At 37.7% G+C, this 17,434-nt stretch overlaps 1 protein-coding gene across 11 annotated transcripts; it reads left to right on the top strand.

The window, feature by feature from the left end:
* Positions 1 to 4,804: 4,804 nt before the first annotated feature.
* LOC122077018 (putative lipoate-protein ligase A) lies at positions 4,805 to 16,310 on the top strand. 11 transcript variants are annotated; one of them, XM_042642746.1, is made up of 7 exons: positions 4,806 to 5,076; positions 7,104 to 7,175; positions 11,739 to 11,865; positions 11,976 to 12,076; positions 12,729 to 12,967; positions 14,260 to 14,408; positions 15,771 to 16,310. In XM_042642746.1, the coding sequence occupies exons 4-7, from the start codon at positions 12,063 to 12,065 to the stop codon at positions 16,047 to 16,049; spliced, it is 681 nt and encodes a 226-aa protein (XP_042498680.1). In that variant the 5' UTR covers positions 4,806 to 5,076; positions 7,104 to 7,175; positions 11,739 to 11,865; positions 11,976 to 12,062; the 3' UTR covers positions 16,050 to 16,310. The 11 variants fall into 11 exon arrangements, with proteins under 11 accessions (XP_042498676.1, XP_042498677.1, XP_042498673.1 ...); XM_042642749.1 differs by having other exon boundaries at positions 11,749 to 11,865; positions 11,979 to 12,076; XM_042642742.1 differs by having other exon boundaries at positions 4,805 to 5,076; positions 11,739 to 12,076.
* The last annotated feature ends 1,124 nt before the right edge of the window (positions 16,311 to 17,434 follow it).

Raw genomic sequence — 17,434 nt, forward strand, 5'->3', positions numbered from 1 at the left:
CCAACAGTGCGAAAATTTTATACTTTCGCTGTCTTCATTAAGAAGTGAGGTTTCCCAATTCAAAATGGACTTGGCACAAAAAATGAGATTTTTAAACAACACTTGGAAAAAATACTGGGATTGGTACTACTCAATTAACCCGATGTAACTTTCATAGGTTCGATGAGATCAGACATAATGTATGAATACCCCTAAACAAACACAATTGGAGGTCCAAACCAAGCAGACTACACAGTACCCAAATATCTTCTTCTCTTAACTAAAGAAAAAAAAATTATAGCAAGCAAACCAAGCATATAACTCAAAGAAGTTCACTACAACCACATTCTTCAAGATGTAACATCACAACATAAGAACTCAAGAGTCTCAAACATCATACCTTACGGACACATAACATTCTTCAAAGTGTAGCATCATACTTGCTTGTCTCTCCCGGGTTAGGGTAAGGCAAGTTATGTCCCTTCTTATCTTTTTTATTGTCAGTTTCATTTTTAATATAATTCTAGGGGCTATTCGGGTCTCATATAATATTTGGACTTGAAAAAAAAAAAAAAAAAAAAAAAGGTTCCAACAGCACCAATGTAAGTTCCCAAAAATCCCAAATGAATTTCCCAATTCAAAAAATGACTGCATCTATAATATCATTTTAACAAAGTTTTCATTAAATAAATAAGATAACCGGAAAATAAATATCCTAAAGCAGTTCTTGTGCGTAAGACTCCTATTTTCATCTGACACATGTACTAATTGAAATAAAACCACGTCGAATCAGTTTTTCATGTTGAAACAATACCATATGCAAAAATTGCAACCCTTTTCATTTCACGTTTATCTCTTATTATTGTTATTATTATTATTATTATTATTATTATTTTTTATAAGTTTAAGTGTTGTATTAGAAAAGGAAAAAGAAAATATTACAAAAAAAGCAGCCCTTAAGAACCCTTATGAGGAAGGGGAAGAGGCTCCTAAGCAAGGCAAGGCATACCTTGCGTGCTCAAAAGAAAGACAATTTGAAAATAGGGTGATTTACATCAACCTCTCCTATCGTTTGCCCAAATTATATCATTCCCACGAAAATCGAAAAATTACATTTAAACCCATCCAAACTAACATTGCGAGAGAGGTGTTAGTTTTAGAATACAAAAAGACGGAATTGTCCTCCTCCTTCTTCTTCTTCTGTTTTCATGTTAGTTTTTCTTTGCCTATATCAGATTCCCATCGCTATGTAACGAAAGTGATCCATCAGATTTGCTTATTATGTTGAACTGTAGACCGATTTCATTTTGTCTTTGTGATGATGCAAACGACAGGGAGGACTTTCCTGATAACAAAAATGTTTCTACTGTAAGTTTTGAAACTCTAATGTTTTTCTTAAATGCAACTTTTGGTAGTCCTTCCTGTTTCTTCATTCATTTCGGTGCTTTTTGTCCTCAATTAGTTTATGAGATTTGTTAAGTGCATGTTGGGAAAGCCGGCAGAGAAAAACGGAAATCAATGTGCTGATTTTATAATTTTTCTCATAGATCTGATAAATGGAAGAACGTGTATAAATTCGAGCGAGAAAATCCATAACATTCTCAAACCATATCAGACAAGTTTTGAATGACAATCACACCAAACCGTAATTTCAAACTTTCCCATGGAATCAGTAATTTGAAATCTACTTCACTAATGAAGCAATCCTAAAAAGTAACTCCAGTAACAAATAGAGACCATATCAAAATCCAAATTTCAATAACAAATAGAAACCATATAAAAGCCGAACTAATTACTGATCATATAACCATAAAGCTTCAACACATTTTTTCCATTTATGATGATTGTTTACCCTTCTTCATATTCCAAAAGTAGAGTTCTAAAATCTCTGCATCATCAGAACGGCGCTGGAGATGGAGATAAGGATGACGATTCTGACAGGTCGACTTATGAGGTCCATCCTTCTCTGAAGAAGAAGAAGAAGAAGATGGGGTAAAATTGTCTTTTCCATTTAAAAAATAACACGTCTCTCACAGTGTTAGTTTGGATGGATTTAAATGTAATTTTTCGATTTTCAAGGAGAATGATGTAATTTGGGCAAACAACATGGGAGGTTGATGTAAATCACCATTGAAAATAAAATAGAAATTACTATTTTGCGTATGCCCATGCACATGGGGAAGTGGAGTTGGAGCATGGATGTCTTTTAATAGTTTGATTCCGCTTTCCCATGTGTCTAGGCGTATGCAATACTATTGGCAACTTTATTTTTATTAAAGGTTTTAATGGATTGTGGTGTACACACACTTTTTTTTTTACTATTGAAAATTGTGATGTTGGGATTTGGCTCCTCTCCAACCATCTACCACCCAACTACATGAGATCAACATTGTGGCATTTTTCCAATCCAATGACCATGACGAACCAACCCATCTTTGTTCTCCAAAAGCATACACTCAACCACTCAACCTGACCCAGGTGGGAAAAACCTGGCTCCCTCTTTCCCTCCTGGTTTCACTAAACCCTAAAAGAAGAAAAGAGAAAATAGCAGAGAAAAAGGAGGAGAACGGAATCGTGATAGGGCTTCTCGTTTTCTATTTGTAGAGGAGGAGAAGAAAAAAAAGAGAGGAAGATAGCTCACGAGGCTTATCCCTATTCCCTACGCGGAAACTGGTGAAAAAAGGGGTAGGCCATCTATAAAATAAGAACCAGGAAACCAAATCAAAATTCAGAACCAACCTTTGTTCCAAGATGGAGCTAATGGTTGTTTCTTTGCTTTCTTGGTTTGAAGAAAGATCTGGTTTTGGAGCTTCATAGCTTCCATGTCTTAGCAATAGAACTCAACACAATAAGTATTTAAACCAAATCGAATGTTTGGAGCGCAAGGGGCATAGATGCCAAACCTAACCCCTATCTATCATCGTAGAAGCTATTCTAAGGAAAGATTATGGTTCTCGGGTATCTAATCAATTAATCCCCCAAACAAGCAAAGGCCCCACTATAGCTAAAGGCTGGGGAGCTCTTGGTGAGGAGACCTTAGGATAAGTTGCTAAAACAAACAGGAGGGTAGGATCAATCTGTTCGGTATAATTCAGAAGAAAGACTGTCGGCAGCAAGTGGAGACATTTCTTTGGCCCCCTTTTGAATTGTGGTCAGGGTAGAGCTCGGCAGAGGGTTCAATAATAGGCAGGGTCCTGCCCTTAAGGAGGAGAAGGAGGAGGAGATAACTTGGACGAAATCGAAGTGAATAAATTTTGAGTTCATGCCACGATGATCTATATGAAACGACGTTTTGTTGATTCATTCTTGTTGAAAATGCATAAGAAACTAGTTCTCATATTGAACAGAAAAATTTGATCACATAGATCTTCTATTTTGCCGGAATTCGTTGATTGCACCGTACAAATTTACAATGGAAAAACTCATGTTCGTTGTAAGATCATTGAGGAAAGGTTGGTCATAAATTTGGAGAGTTTGCTTATACAAGAAAACGAAGACATTTGAGAACAAATATTGGACGGGGAAAAAAAAGGGGGAAAAGTAAAGTCTAAGCGCATATGGCACAAAAAGGAAATCCGATTTCACATTTAACATTCACTCTTTTTTATTCTATAATCAAGTTTATAGTGAAATAAAAATATCTAATTCATATAGAATCAGACAAACCGCCTTTAGCATTTCTATTTCGTGATTAAGATTCTGAGCGTGAATCTGTACATTCCTCATAATCTAAAGAGGAGATCTCTCTCGATTTCGAATTGAGACTCACTCCCCTAGGGTAGGCTATGGGGGACAGGTGTCCCGATCTCTTGCGAAAAATGAGTCGGCTCATCCTCCTCGACTGCTTACCGCTCGAGAGTGGGAGAGTGCTTCTTGCTCTAATCCTTAGGCGGTGGGCCCGTTTGCTACGATATGACACCAACTACTGCTTTTGGTTATGGACCCGGACCTAGTCTCACAAACCGGATTTGGCTCTACAAAGAGCATGCATCAAAAGATGCAAACGAAATCCTTCAAGGAGAAAACCATTTCTCAAATTTAAGAACTCATCTAATATGACGCAAGGCTCTTCGAGCCTTTTAATTCCAATAAAAAATTAGAAAATTTATATTTTTTGTTAGTTAAGAGAGACAAAGATGAATACTTTATCATAAAATCCAAAATTTCAAAAGGGGCTTAACTACTTGATCTCCGGAGATGATTTTGTGTCTACGATGGGGGTTTCGATCATTGTCCTTGGAGAAACCAAAACATGCAAGTTTCAGAACCTAATATGTTTCCTTGAGAGGAAGATTTGTCAGAGGGTTCTCATGGCTTCAAAGGTGAGTAACTGAAGTGAAGCACATAGAAAAAGACTGTGAAGTCGGGTTTGGGTTTTTCCAGAGTTAGATTAAGTTTTAGTGTTGAGTATATGCATTTGGCCAACCAAACGGGTTGGTTGTTCATGATCGTAGGATTAGAAAAAGTCATTTGTTGATATTTGAAAGCTAGGTGGAGGATGGTTGGAGCATCTATCGTTGGAGAGGAGCTGAATCCTTAATAATGAATTTCAGACTTATAGTTGTTTTGAACATCAGATGGAGATATTTGAAGTTTTGTGCTGTGTGAATTCCTTACCATACGTTTCTTTTTTTACTATGTTTTATCAATTTTTTTTTTCCCCAAACCAATAGTTAGCAAATACCTGTATTCAAACGTTTTAGTAAAAAACCCTAATTAGCTGTATAGAACCAAACATACGGTTTTATTCACATATTTTAAGGGTCGAAGTATTATATACGAATAATAAGCGTATAGTACGTAAAAACAAAAATATGCCCATTAACCCAAATGCCGACCATTCGCACCCCGTAATGGCGTAATCCATTCGAAGGAGAAAACCCGGAATCTCTGACTGCGCGCCCTCTCGTTCTTCGATTTTCTTGTCTCTGTTCCCGGCGGTCGGCGATCAAGTGCGAGCGTCGAAGGAGAAAACCCCAAATCATCCCCTTGCTCACTTCCTCTTCTCCTTTTCTCTTCCCATCGAGGGCGATTGCAGCGGCGGGAGGGCATTTACAGCAGCCTTCTTCTTCTCCGTCTCCGTTCGGCTATCGAGTGGTATATTGATCTCTCTCTCTCTATTTCTCTATCCTCTGTGAATGTATGCAATCAAGTTGGGGTCTTGTGACCTAGGCTCCAATGTGGGTTTGAAATGATTTGTTTTAGAGACACAAGATGAGTGGGTGCATCCTGCTTCTTCCTTTTCCAGTCTGTGACAATGTCTCCTTTGACCCGCCCCCGTGGGGTTGGGTACTGAATATCAAAGGTCTCAGGGTATTGTATCGTAGGCTAGAAACATCAATTTATGCTTCAGATTGACTTGCAAACATGAGAACAACGTTAAACAGTACATCTGTCAATGAGAACTTAAGGCTAGGTTGTGGGCAATCAGTGTTTGATAAAATAAACTTTATTTAGGATGCTGATTGGAGTTGAATACTTATGCTTTCAAGAATTTTCTAGTGATATAAATTCTTTTTGAAAATCACTGATCTCATTGAGTTTATGTTAGCACATTGGTAGACTACATTAATCTTGCTGTGTTTGTGTTTCTTGTCTTGTTTATATTTACCTCATTGTTGTTGAAATTAACATTCCTCTGCTTAAATCATCCATTCCCTTGATATGGCACAACTTATAAACATTCACCTTAGATTTTAGTGGGCAAACAATCAGTTTTAGTTCATTTAATGCCAAAATAAACCCGTACTTTTGCTCCCAGATTTTTACGGAACAACCGTATTAAACATGTACTGATGCGGAACCGGATTCCAATAGACTGAAATCGGATCGGTTAGGGCCCACTTAACACTCAATAAAACAAAGGCAACACTCAATAACAATTGTATCGAAATAAAGCTTCAACTAAATGGTAGAATTGTAATTAAGCTGAAGTTATAAAGGGGGTGGCAGAATTGTAAATAACCAGATTAGTTAATGAGCTATTTGGGAGATGGGACCTAGAGGGAATTGACTATTATTGGATGGGGATAAATTAGGAAACACAATATGAGTTTAGGACATGAGAGAAATAGAGACAAGGAGAAGGGCATAACTGGAAATCAGAATGCAAAATAAATAAAGCAAACTCATGACTCTTTCTTCAATCCTGCATCAGAACCAGAAAAGAGGGCAGCTTCGATACTTTTGATGGAGCTCTCTCACACCAGCATGGATAGACCTTGGGCTTGGAAGGAAGAATCGCAGCTCACAGGTCTTGTGATTCCAGCCGAGGTTCAGCCAAAACAGGAAGTGAAAAGATGGAGTTTCCTCTTTGATATCAGGGCTGGCGGAGGGTTTCAGAACCAGATCTGAATCTGAGTTTGATTTCTCAGAACAGAACAAAGTCTTGGATGTAATACTCCAGGTTTTTGATCGCCTGTAGGTAGGAAACCTTCGATCAAGGTCTTGGTCCAAGTAGTTCAAGAAAGAAGGAGGTCGACTGACTTATTTGGGGCTGCAACCATCGCCCAGAAACAGAGAAAGAGAGAAGGAAAAAAGAAAAAAAAAACAAAGAAGAAGAAGAAGAAGAATAGAGAAAAGATGAAGAAGAAAGGAAAGAAGAAGAAACAAGAGTGGAGAGAAGATTTCAGTGAGTCAGGGAGGGGGAAAATAGCCCACGGCAGCCATGGTTTTCATATCAAATCTCTATTCATCAAAACTTCAAATCTCAAAACTGAGTTATTCTCTATTACATGACTAATATAAAGGAAAAATCAAACAATTAATGGAAACTACTTGAAAATGGAAACTATTCTAAAATTAGAAGCTAGCTAATTTAAAAAGAAATTAATTCTAAAACAATAGAAAATCAAATCAAAAGATATTTCTTTCCTAAGTCCATCGTGCAACTGCATCATGTACCCTATCATTTCCATACGTGTTTTATTACACCTGATTTTTTAAAAGTATTATTACCGTATGATCCGTTTAATCACCATACGTATCCGTTCCTGTATTATTGCTGTTCCCTAACTTACTATGTGCCAAACTATGGCTATGGCCATACGAGGGCAACACATGTATAAGCCCAAAAGCGTGTAAACTGAAATCAATACCAGAAGCCATATTTTTTTCTCTCACAGTCGGAGAAGAGCGATTGTTCGTTTGTCTCCACGGCTACCGGTGGCTGATAAATCTTCTCCGAATTCATTCTGGTAGGTTTCTTTCGCTTCTCCTTTTTGTTTCTTTCTCATCCTTGAGATTCTTATCTGTCTCAATTTCATCAGATTTCTCATTCTTTGATGCTTAAAATTGACATTTTTTCTTACAACTTCTTCGATTGCTTGTTAATTGTGATGGGGATTTAGATTACAGAAGAGATATTCCATGCAAAATGCAATCAGCCCACTTCATATTTGTGCTTTAATCCAAAAGAACATGAAATCAAATCAACTATGGGTCTGTGGAATAGTAAGGTAGGAGGATGGAGCTGCGAGAGTGGGGGAGCTTTTGTGGGTGTGTGGTGGGTGGGTGCAGGCCATGACCTGATCTGGGTCATGGTCTGATCCGTGCTGACCTTAGAATCCACCATGGATCTAGTGGCTAATCATGATGGTTTTAGTGGGGATGGTGCTTCAGAGATGCCTGGATCAATGTTCAGGCCACCTCTCAATCTAATACTGTCCATGGGGTGAAGGGAACCAGGAGGAAGGGTGCCAGGGATTTCAGTAGGGGTAATCGTAAATCTCGGTCCTCTCTCTTTTTGCAAGGAGATATTCACTGAAAGAAATTGCCATCTGGAAATTGACAATTTTAAGTCATTTCCTGGGGAGATGGCCTCCATTTGAAGCTGTTAAGTTGGCGTTATTGAAGGTACGGAAAATCTCTGGTTCAGTAGTAGAGTTCTTTCTCCTTGAAAATGGATTCTATTTATTGAAATTTAATCTTGTAGATGATATGATGAGATTTCTAGAAGGATGACAATGGCATTTTCATGAGAAAACTTTAATCCTTTGGACCATGCAATCCTCTAATTTCTCTGCAGAAAATGTCAACTCCTTACCAGTCTGGGTTTGTCTCCCAAACCTTCCCCTCCATCTTTGGTCTGCCAAGGCCTCGAGTGTATATGCAGCACTATCGGCCTTCCCCCTTTCACCGACTGATGACCCAAAACCAGGAAGCAATTGGCTTTCCTGCCTTCCTGCCAATCATGAACCAGTACATTCCATTCCATTCCATTCCCATCTCACTGGAAGGAGAGGATGTATTCATGCAACATGTTCAGTATGAATGGTTACTGCAGGATGCTCGGATTGCCTCACCTTTGTACACTCCTCTTCACACTGTGCAAACTCCTGGAAGGAGTAGGTGAAGGCTGGTGAATCAGTTAGTCATGACGATGGTGGTGCACCACCGACTTTGGTTGATGTTGGCACTATACCTCCAATAATGGTGGACGATAGGAACAGTGATGATCATTTTCAAATTCGCAAATCAAATTCTGCTCTTGGAGGTAATTTGAAAATTTTGCCCTAGTTATCTTGTCCTCTAAGCAATAGTGGTGTTAATGAGAAAGATCTAGTGATTGGGAATGGTTTTAAAATTCTGAAGAGACTTAATGAAGATCCGACAAAGAATTGTGGGGTATGCTTACTAAGAAAGGGAAGTTGATGAAGAAAAGAAGGATGAGCTGGAGGAGAAGTTTTTGAATATTTTATCAGCAATCAATGATATGGGATTGGGGAATCAAGTGGGGACGGATTTTGAGGGGGGGAGGAGAATGTAGAAGTAGATTACACAAGGCAATTACCACCAATACCAGAAAAGACTCTTGAATTAGCTTGACAAAATCAGAAGTAACAACAGGAAAACAAAGGAACTAAAACCAGAAACTAACCCCCAAAGATCAGCAGCAAAACCCAACCAAGAACCCAAACCAGAAAAGACTCTTGAATTAGCTTGACAAAATCAGAAGTAACAACGGGAAAACAAAGGAACTAAAACCAGAAACTAACCCCCAAAGATCAGCAGCAAAACCCAACCAAGAACCCAAACCAATAGGGGAGAGAAATCCCTGTGGCTAGGAGAGAGAGGGGTACCTGTGGCTGGGCCTGTAGACCTCTGATGGAGCTCAAATTCAGGTCGAATGTAGGCCTGATTATGAAGAGTAAAACCTCCAAAGTTGAAGGGTTTCTGTTGGCTGAGGTAAAAGTTACATACTTTCTTGATTTCAGACCTAGGAGAGAGAATTCGAGAGAATTCTTCAAGAACCACTGCTGGACTGATGGACTACCCTTCAGATGAGGATCGATTGATCCTTAGACAGCCTAGGATACACCCTCAAAATGCCTGGTTGAATGAATCACAGAACGGAGAGATAAGGGAGATCGATTGATCTTCAATTCTTGAACTTCACAGCTGGTCGGTTATGGTTCTGCAGGCTTCTACAGATCTGAAATTTCTTGCATTGATGTTCACAGCAGATAAGGAATAATAACAGTAAATAAAAGTAGGGAAAGAGAAAGGGAACCAAGAGAATCGTGGGTGGGAGTGGCTATCTCAGCCCATGCATCTCACCCGCAACTATCTCGGCTGTTTAGAAGCAACTGACTGCAATCTTTGTTTATTCCATTCTGAAATTCTGAGTACAAGAGCTACTCTTTAAATAGAGAGCAGAAGCTTTGCTAATCGCAGTCACATTAGAACTAGGAGTTGTACTTCAACTAGGACTAACATTAGAAACCTATAAAAATTAGGTAACTAAGTGTTTACTAACTAATAGCCACTTATGGGCTTGATTACAAGTAAATCGATACAAGTAAATCGATGGGCCCAATGGGCCTTTATTAACTAATGGCTAAATTAAATTAACACTCAAGTGGCTGACTTGACTTAAGTGGATCGATGGGCCTTTAATAGATGGAGATCGACTGGGCCTTAAGGCTGTATCGATGGCTGCTTGGCTGGATCTCCCTCCTGCAATAGTGTAGCCTATGATGGGGATCTACATCAGAGGAATATCAAGGAAGGAGACTTTTTTGGTGGAAAAAATGGATAATATTGCAAAATCAATTAATGTGCCTAATACAGAATCTGGGGAGACCTTTTCTGATCCTACTTCGTTGGAGCGTATGGTGCTTTCTACTCAAGTTGTGCCAACTCATGTGAGGAGAGATTCTAGGGAATCTCTTATGGTTAAGTGTGAGGGGTTAGATGCTCTTCCATGTTTGGAGAATTATGTGGTTCAAATGGGAGCTAGACATTCCTATGGTGTGTTGCTGAAAATCTCCATTGATAGACGGTACATAGATCCTTTTGTAGGGTTGGTTCTTAGTGGAACTAGCTCCTACATTACAAACTAGGAATCCTGATATCCTCCAATCGACAGATCTGATATAGGCCAAATTCTGGTCTAGAGTCACCCTTGGAATAGAGAACATCTTCCCAAGAACTGAGGCAGGTCTGATGGATAGATCTGCTACAAGTCTACAACACCATCTTCTATAACAATCAGGAAAAAATCTAAAATATAAGGTATCGGGGGCTGATCCTTGAACTTGATAAGACCTTTAATGCAGCAGTAAAGCACTCCATCAGAGCAGCAGATCAGTTGCAAAGAAGTATCTTTCCATGCATAAAGGAAATATCTCAACAAGTTTCTCATCAAACAAGAGAAGCCATCACGTGCAGTAGAAAGCAGCAAAATTGCTGCACACCTCCACGAGGTCCTTGAGGACTCAAAACAATAATGACGAACTGCAGTGACTGGTTTCTATTGCTTTGATACCATGTCACAATGTAGGACAAAAGAAAACAGCAGGAAGAAGAAGAGAGAAGAGGAAGTTGATAGAAGAAGAGTTCAAGAGGGAGACTACCGTTAGAAGGAGAAAGGATACTCCCCCACCAGTAGCAATAAGATTTATAAAAGCTTAACTATAGTCAAGATTACAAGTATACCCTTGGTTTATGTACACCCTCATATAAACCTAAAACAGTAACATATAAAGACTAAAATACTCCTATGGCAGACAATAGCTAATAAATAATAACCATAGCTAACAAACACTAATAACCAGCAACTTTAATACAGTATTCTTGACACCTTTGAATGGGTATCCCTTATAATCTGGTTACAACTTGCAAAAAATTTTGAGCTCCACGTTGGTTGCCTAAACCTTTTTTCTTTATCCCACCCCAATTTAAAGGTACAAAAGTGCTCAAAATCGTCATTAATCACTCTGGTCTGAGTTTGGTTTTCAATCTTAGAGGGCATTAGCCTGAACCCATGTAAGACTTGGTTCACTTGAGCCTGACATTCTTAGCCTTGGCACTTGTTTCAATTGCTTGTGCTATCATTTGGTCACATGTCAAATTTCAGCCTAATTTGAGTTTCTCAGGTGGAGAACTAAATAATTAAAAAAACCCAGAGAGACTATGAGTGGGTGCATGTATATACTTAGAAGATTTTCCTGTTACATGACAACTTTTGAGTTTGAGGCTAAAATCTAATACTTAACCTTGCTTAACCATCCAACAGTCAGAATTGCCAATTTTGTCTTTTAGGGATAAAGCCTGTATTCCACAATTTGAACTCCTTGTTCAAACCTATATTCCACAGTGTACAGAAGTCAAACTGATGATTTGATATTCCAAGTTTCCAACTGTTGCATTTATTCTTTGTAGATTTCCAATTGTGCTGTAGTTTCACCATTTTTTATTGCATGATATTTGGTATGACATTTGGGTTCTAACTGGTTTTGTCTATTTGTTGTTGACAGTTGGGAAAAGGCGGAGTGGTTGTTGTTGTTGGATGGTATCTTCCAGAACTATATCCCAAATTCAGGAAACAAGAAGAAAGTATTAACAGTTCATGGGAAGTAGATTCTGATCCACAGGCAGGAAAAGGTTTCCCAATAAATTTTAGTGTTCACTATTCAATGGCTTTAACTGAAGCTAAAAATGTTGTGGCTCCATTGATGAATATCGTTAAATTTAAAGGAATGTCTATCTTACAGCAGCTTCATTTGGAGGAGCGGTTGTTCAGGACCTCTTCCGATAATTGGTGCATCATAAATGATGGAACAAATGCTCCTACTATTGTCATGGGAGTGAGCGGGTAAACTTACCCCTTCATTTTTTGAATTTGCAGCTATTCTATTTCATATGTAACTGAGTCATCATTCGTTCCAGGTGAAAGACATTTTATCTAGTTTCCTTCCTTTATTTGGTTCAGTGTTTTTTTTTTTTTTTTTTTGAACTATTTAATTGGTTTAAGTGCTTGGCCCAAAGAGATGTCTCATGTGGTTATTTCAGTGAGAAGGTCATGCCTTATTCAGTATGAGGCATATCAATAGTTTATTTAATTTCTAACCCCTGTGAGTAAGGATTGGTGACTTGAACTGACCTGCCTTGTTCTAAAAACTTCACACAATCAAGTTGTATTGTTGATGCTTTATATCAGAAAATACTGTTAATAATGCTGCTGTTGCTATATGCCTCCTTGCAAGTGTTGCACGAATTGGTCGAGTTACTTGCTTATCAAAGCATTTAAAAACTCAAGTGGGTGATTGATATTTAATTACCATCTTCTTGGCTTGTTATACAACTTGAGAAGGCAGAGGATGATAGAAATATTATATCACTTAGCTGAAGCATGATTTACATGCATAACGTTCCAAGTTTCTTTTTCCTTTCAACTCTTTCTACCTTTGAGTTGTGGTTCCATATGTTCCTTTGTGTGTGCTAAACAAAATGAATCATTCATGTAGGAAACCATCCGAACTTCTTGATATTAAACTTGTGTTGCAAGATAAGGTTCCTGTGGTTAGAAGATTTACTGGGGGTGGCACTGTTGTTGTTGATCCTGGGACCATATTTGTGACTTTTATATGCAACAAGGATGCTGTTCCTAGTGTAGAACTATATCCACGTCCCATCATGTCTTGGAGCGGTCTGATCTATGAAGATGTGTTTCGAGGGATTGCTGATTTCCATCTCCGTGAGAATGGTATTGGTTGAAAATTTTCATTTGAATGATAACATAAAGTGACATGACATTCGTAAATTTTTTGTGCTAATATAGCTACTTATAAAGGAAACATTCTAATGTAGGATTAGGTTTACTTAACAGGTAATGTGTTCAAATGCAACTGCTGATATCATTAAGAAACACCCATAAGCAATAACTGATGGGGTTGAGATCCACTTAATAGGTAGGTTTCGGAAACCCTCGATAAACCAGAATCGCATACAAGGGTGTCGTGTAACAGCTCAGAATTATAGGAAACTCAATAAAATCAAATCTGAAACTCAGATATTAACAAAACTGAAATAGTTGTTGGCTTATAGTAGACAATAACATATTAAAAGATCAAGCAAATCTGACACTTAAAGCACTGATGGTGTTTCAATTATGCAGGATACTTTAAAACAGCATCAACAGCTACAAGAACAACAACAAACAACAACAAATGCAGCCTTATCCCAACTTAATGGGGTTGGCTACATGGATCCAAAAAAAAAAAAAGGCCAAACAGAATTGGGAAAGGAAGAGATGAGAAAAGAAATATGAGAGTAAGGGGAAAGAGGCACATCCCAACAAGTCAGGAGAATCTTAGCTAAATGGGTTACATGGATCCTTGCCTCCAATAGGCTCTTTTCAAGGTTATAGTTGGGACAAGACAGAGACTGGGCATGTCATTCCTTACTACTTCGCCTATGGTCTTTTTAGGCCTGGCCCTAGCTCTTTTAGCTCCTTCAATCTGAATCAGAATATGTACCAAAAAAATAAAATAAAATAAAATAAAATAAAATCTGAATCAGAATCAACAACTGCATCCTGAAATTGAATAGGAAATTGCTATTCATTTTTTTTTTTTTTGGTATATCTTTTAATGAATATTCTCCTTTAATTAAAAATCTTATGCTATGTGTTGCTTTTAACAAATCCTGTAAACATGTTGAACAAATGGAACCTAACTATTTGATTTAATCATCCTAGCATTAAAAAGAACCATACAAAGTAGAAAGGAAGAGTAGCACTGCTCTTATGGCTAGGTAGGTTTTTAAGTTTTCTATTATTTTCACTTCCAGTTTATTTTTCCTCTTTAACTTCCATTTATTGTATTTTTGTTCTGTTCTGTTCAGGCCTTTGTAACTCGTATCTCATTCTTGTCTTACTAGAATCGCTAAATAGGATTTCTTTGTAGTTTATACTTCTCTGGGTTCATTGGATAACTTCCTTCTCTATTTAGTGTTTGCTGAAGTGGATGGGATAATGTAGGAATTCCTTGGTTATAGATTATGTTTTTGGGGACCGCAAGTTCGGTGGAAACGCTCAATCTATATCAAGAAGACGGTGGATCCACCACACTTCCTTTTTATGGGATTACGAGGTCAGGAATATGGCTTACCTAAAAGTACCAAGACGGGCTCCTGATTATCGATCGGTATGATCTTACTCCATTTTCCTTTTGTCCTCTTAGTATTCCTCTTCGCTGTTTTGAGTCCTATACAAGTTTACAATCTTGACCCTCATTTTATTGTCTTTTAGAAAAGGTTCATCCACATGTATTCAGCAAGGGGGTAATACGAAAGAAAAAAGGGCTATTAATTTTGTAATATTATGATTTGATTGTTTCATTATAAATTTATCATGTCCATTTTGTCTGCTTATTTTTTATGCAAATTTTCATCAGATCTAGGTGTCCTCTTGCATTCAGTCTTTATTCAGTTTAATGGATAATGATGCATGCCTCCAGAAGTTGGTAGCTTGGAGAATCGGTTCATGTATTTGGTTATAATACATCAGTGAGGATCTAGTCCATGCATATAAAAGACTCCTTGGACTGTCATATCATTCTCTTACTTCATGTCTCGAGCATTGTGTGATTTCTTACTATCATAGTTTTTAAGGCGGTAAGGCGACGAAGGTGTTTGAGAGTCTTTCGGAGCGCCTTAGCGATATGACGGGCATAAAGCGCCGCCTTATTAACTAAAGCGTTCCTGTGTAATTTTTTTATAAAACCAATCTATTTGGCTCAAATCCTAGTTGAATCCTATTACTCATTTGTTAAATAAATATTAAAGGTTCATATTCATCTCAATGTAAGATATTCATCAAGAAAACAAATCAATAAAGTGAATAAACTAAGTTCATCTTCATCAATCATCATAACATATTAACATATAATATAAATACATAATTATGAAAAAAAATTATAAATATAAAGAAAAGAAGATATAAAAAATACAAGTATTTATTATACTTACATCTATGATACCAAAATGAGTGCCTAAGCCCTAAGGTCATCCACTATATTTCTACTCCTGTCAAAGAAGAATGAAGCTCACTGTTGTTGGAGCAAAATGGTCGCCTGGATTAGTGGTTCTTCCTTGTTCCTTGATTCTTTCTCAAAGCCCTTTCTTAAAACCCTTGACAAAATCCAAAACCCTATTTGTGAATCGTGTTTTTGTTTTGTTTGTTTTGGTTATTTTTGGTGGAGTAAAGCTGATCCCATACATCTCAAGTGTTAATAAAATCATACACCTATCAATAAAAAATTTATATTTGGAATTTTCATCAAGTAATTTTAAAATGTGTTAAAAAAAAAAAAAAAAAACCATAAGGCACCACTTCACATAAGGCGGATCACTGTCTTACCATCTCTAGATCGCATCAGTGCCAAGGCACTAATAAGGCGACACCTTTACAGCGCCTTAAAAACTATTCTTACTATGGGTGTTGTATAATATGAATAAATCATCATCTTTGTTGACTTCTATTGATTATTTCATCACTTTCTTTCTAGGCAAGGAGTCATGTAGAATTTGTTTGCCATATGAAAGACTATATGTCAACGTCAGATTTCATCGACAGAACTGTTAAGGCTGTTGGTACTCGTTTCTCGTTGACACCCATGCAATTGGAAGAAGGCAATATTCATGGCAAGACAGCATTTGACCATTCTAGCAGGTTGCTGACAAAGGCAGAACTGGAGGCAGCTTTTGCATCTCAGACAAACTTATATGGTGAAAGCACTGGATTGAGTCAGGTACAGGTAGATCTGAAACACGTACAATCTAACTGAAGACAATTCTGTTAAGATATCTTGATCATAGCCCTGAAAATGGAATTGCTACTCACCATTATCTTGTAATAAAATTAGCAATCGGAAGGCTGTCTCCCTTTGCTGAGGGTAGAAAAAGGGGGGGGGGGGTGGTGTTTTATGTTCATTATCATTGCACATGAACCCCCAACAATTCTTTAATCTGACCTGCGTAGGGTCTGGTTTGAGTTTCCATGTGAACATATGAGTTCAATCATTATTCTGGTTTGATCCATGGCATTATACTTAGGCTTGTGCATGATAATCTCTGAGGTTGTCTACGTACCTTGTCACCCATAGATCTACTTATAATTGCTTTTCGGAAAAGAGAAACAATGGCATACAGGAGGAGAAGCTAGTTTAACAAAGCCCTACTTCACTGTGCTAGTCTCAGATTCGTGTATGAAGGTCTGAACAACACATTCAGTATGATAATTTTCAATCTTGCATGGAGTATTCTTTCCCATTACTTACGTTCAACATTGTTCAAGGGCTATCTGCTCACAACTATGAAATGAAGCAATCTGAAATTGCTCCTGGCCTTAGTAATGGGTATAGGGTAATTAACCTTCCCAACAATAGGTATGAATGAATTCAAATTTTTTCCTTAAACCAATCTATTCCTCAAATTCGACATAGAAGTGATTAATTTATACTATATTTGTAATTAACTTTTATTTTGCCATAGTTTTAACAAATTTTCACAAACCAAAGATTACTTGCACCGAAGATAGACTTCCAACTCCTGTTTCTATGATAAAATTTGGAATGTCATTTCTTTGACGTCTACTCCAAGCTTGGTTGCCTTAACCATCTCCGCTCTTGTCATACCGGATTCCATTTTTGGTCCCCTGCTCCCCCTTGAGCTTTGCATCATTACCTCAAAAACCTTCACCATCACAGAAATCCACAGAATCCTGTCCATCATGGGCATTACCTTCTATTTCATCTGGACAATAAGGAATAACCTACAGTTCAGAAAGATAAAACCAAACCCCAACCTTGTCCTAACAAGATCATATACTGGTTTGTAGTGCACTTGTTAGAATTGTCCTTTCTCATCCCCCCTCCCCCCCACCTTTGTATGAGTTTTGTCTAGAAAAATGGGTGTATATATATATATAGAGAGAGAGAGAGAAGGGCAATGACATCATTTCATACGAAAAAGAGAGAAAGACAAAGAGGTGCCTACTGTTCTGTACCCCAAAAGCTCTAAGAATCCTTTTTCGGAACAAATTTATTAGGAGGAGTGTAATTCCTGGGTGTAAACAAGGACTAATAGTAATGAATGGAAAAACATCTACAAAAGAGTCATTTTTCATTTCACACGTATCTGGGTATAGGTATAGGATTACACCCCCTCACTC

This window comes from Macadamia integrifolia, chromosome 4, assembly GCF_013358625.1.
Source record: "Macadamia integrifolia cultivar HAES 741 chromosome 4, SCU_Mint_v3, whole genome shotgun sequence".
Lineage (NCBI taxonomy): Eukaryota > Viridiplantae > Streptophyta > Magnoliopsida > Proteales > Proteaceae > Macadamia > Macadamia integrifolia.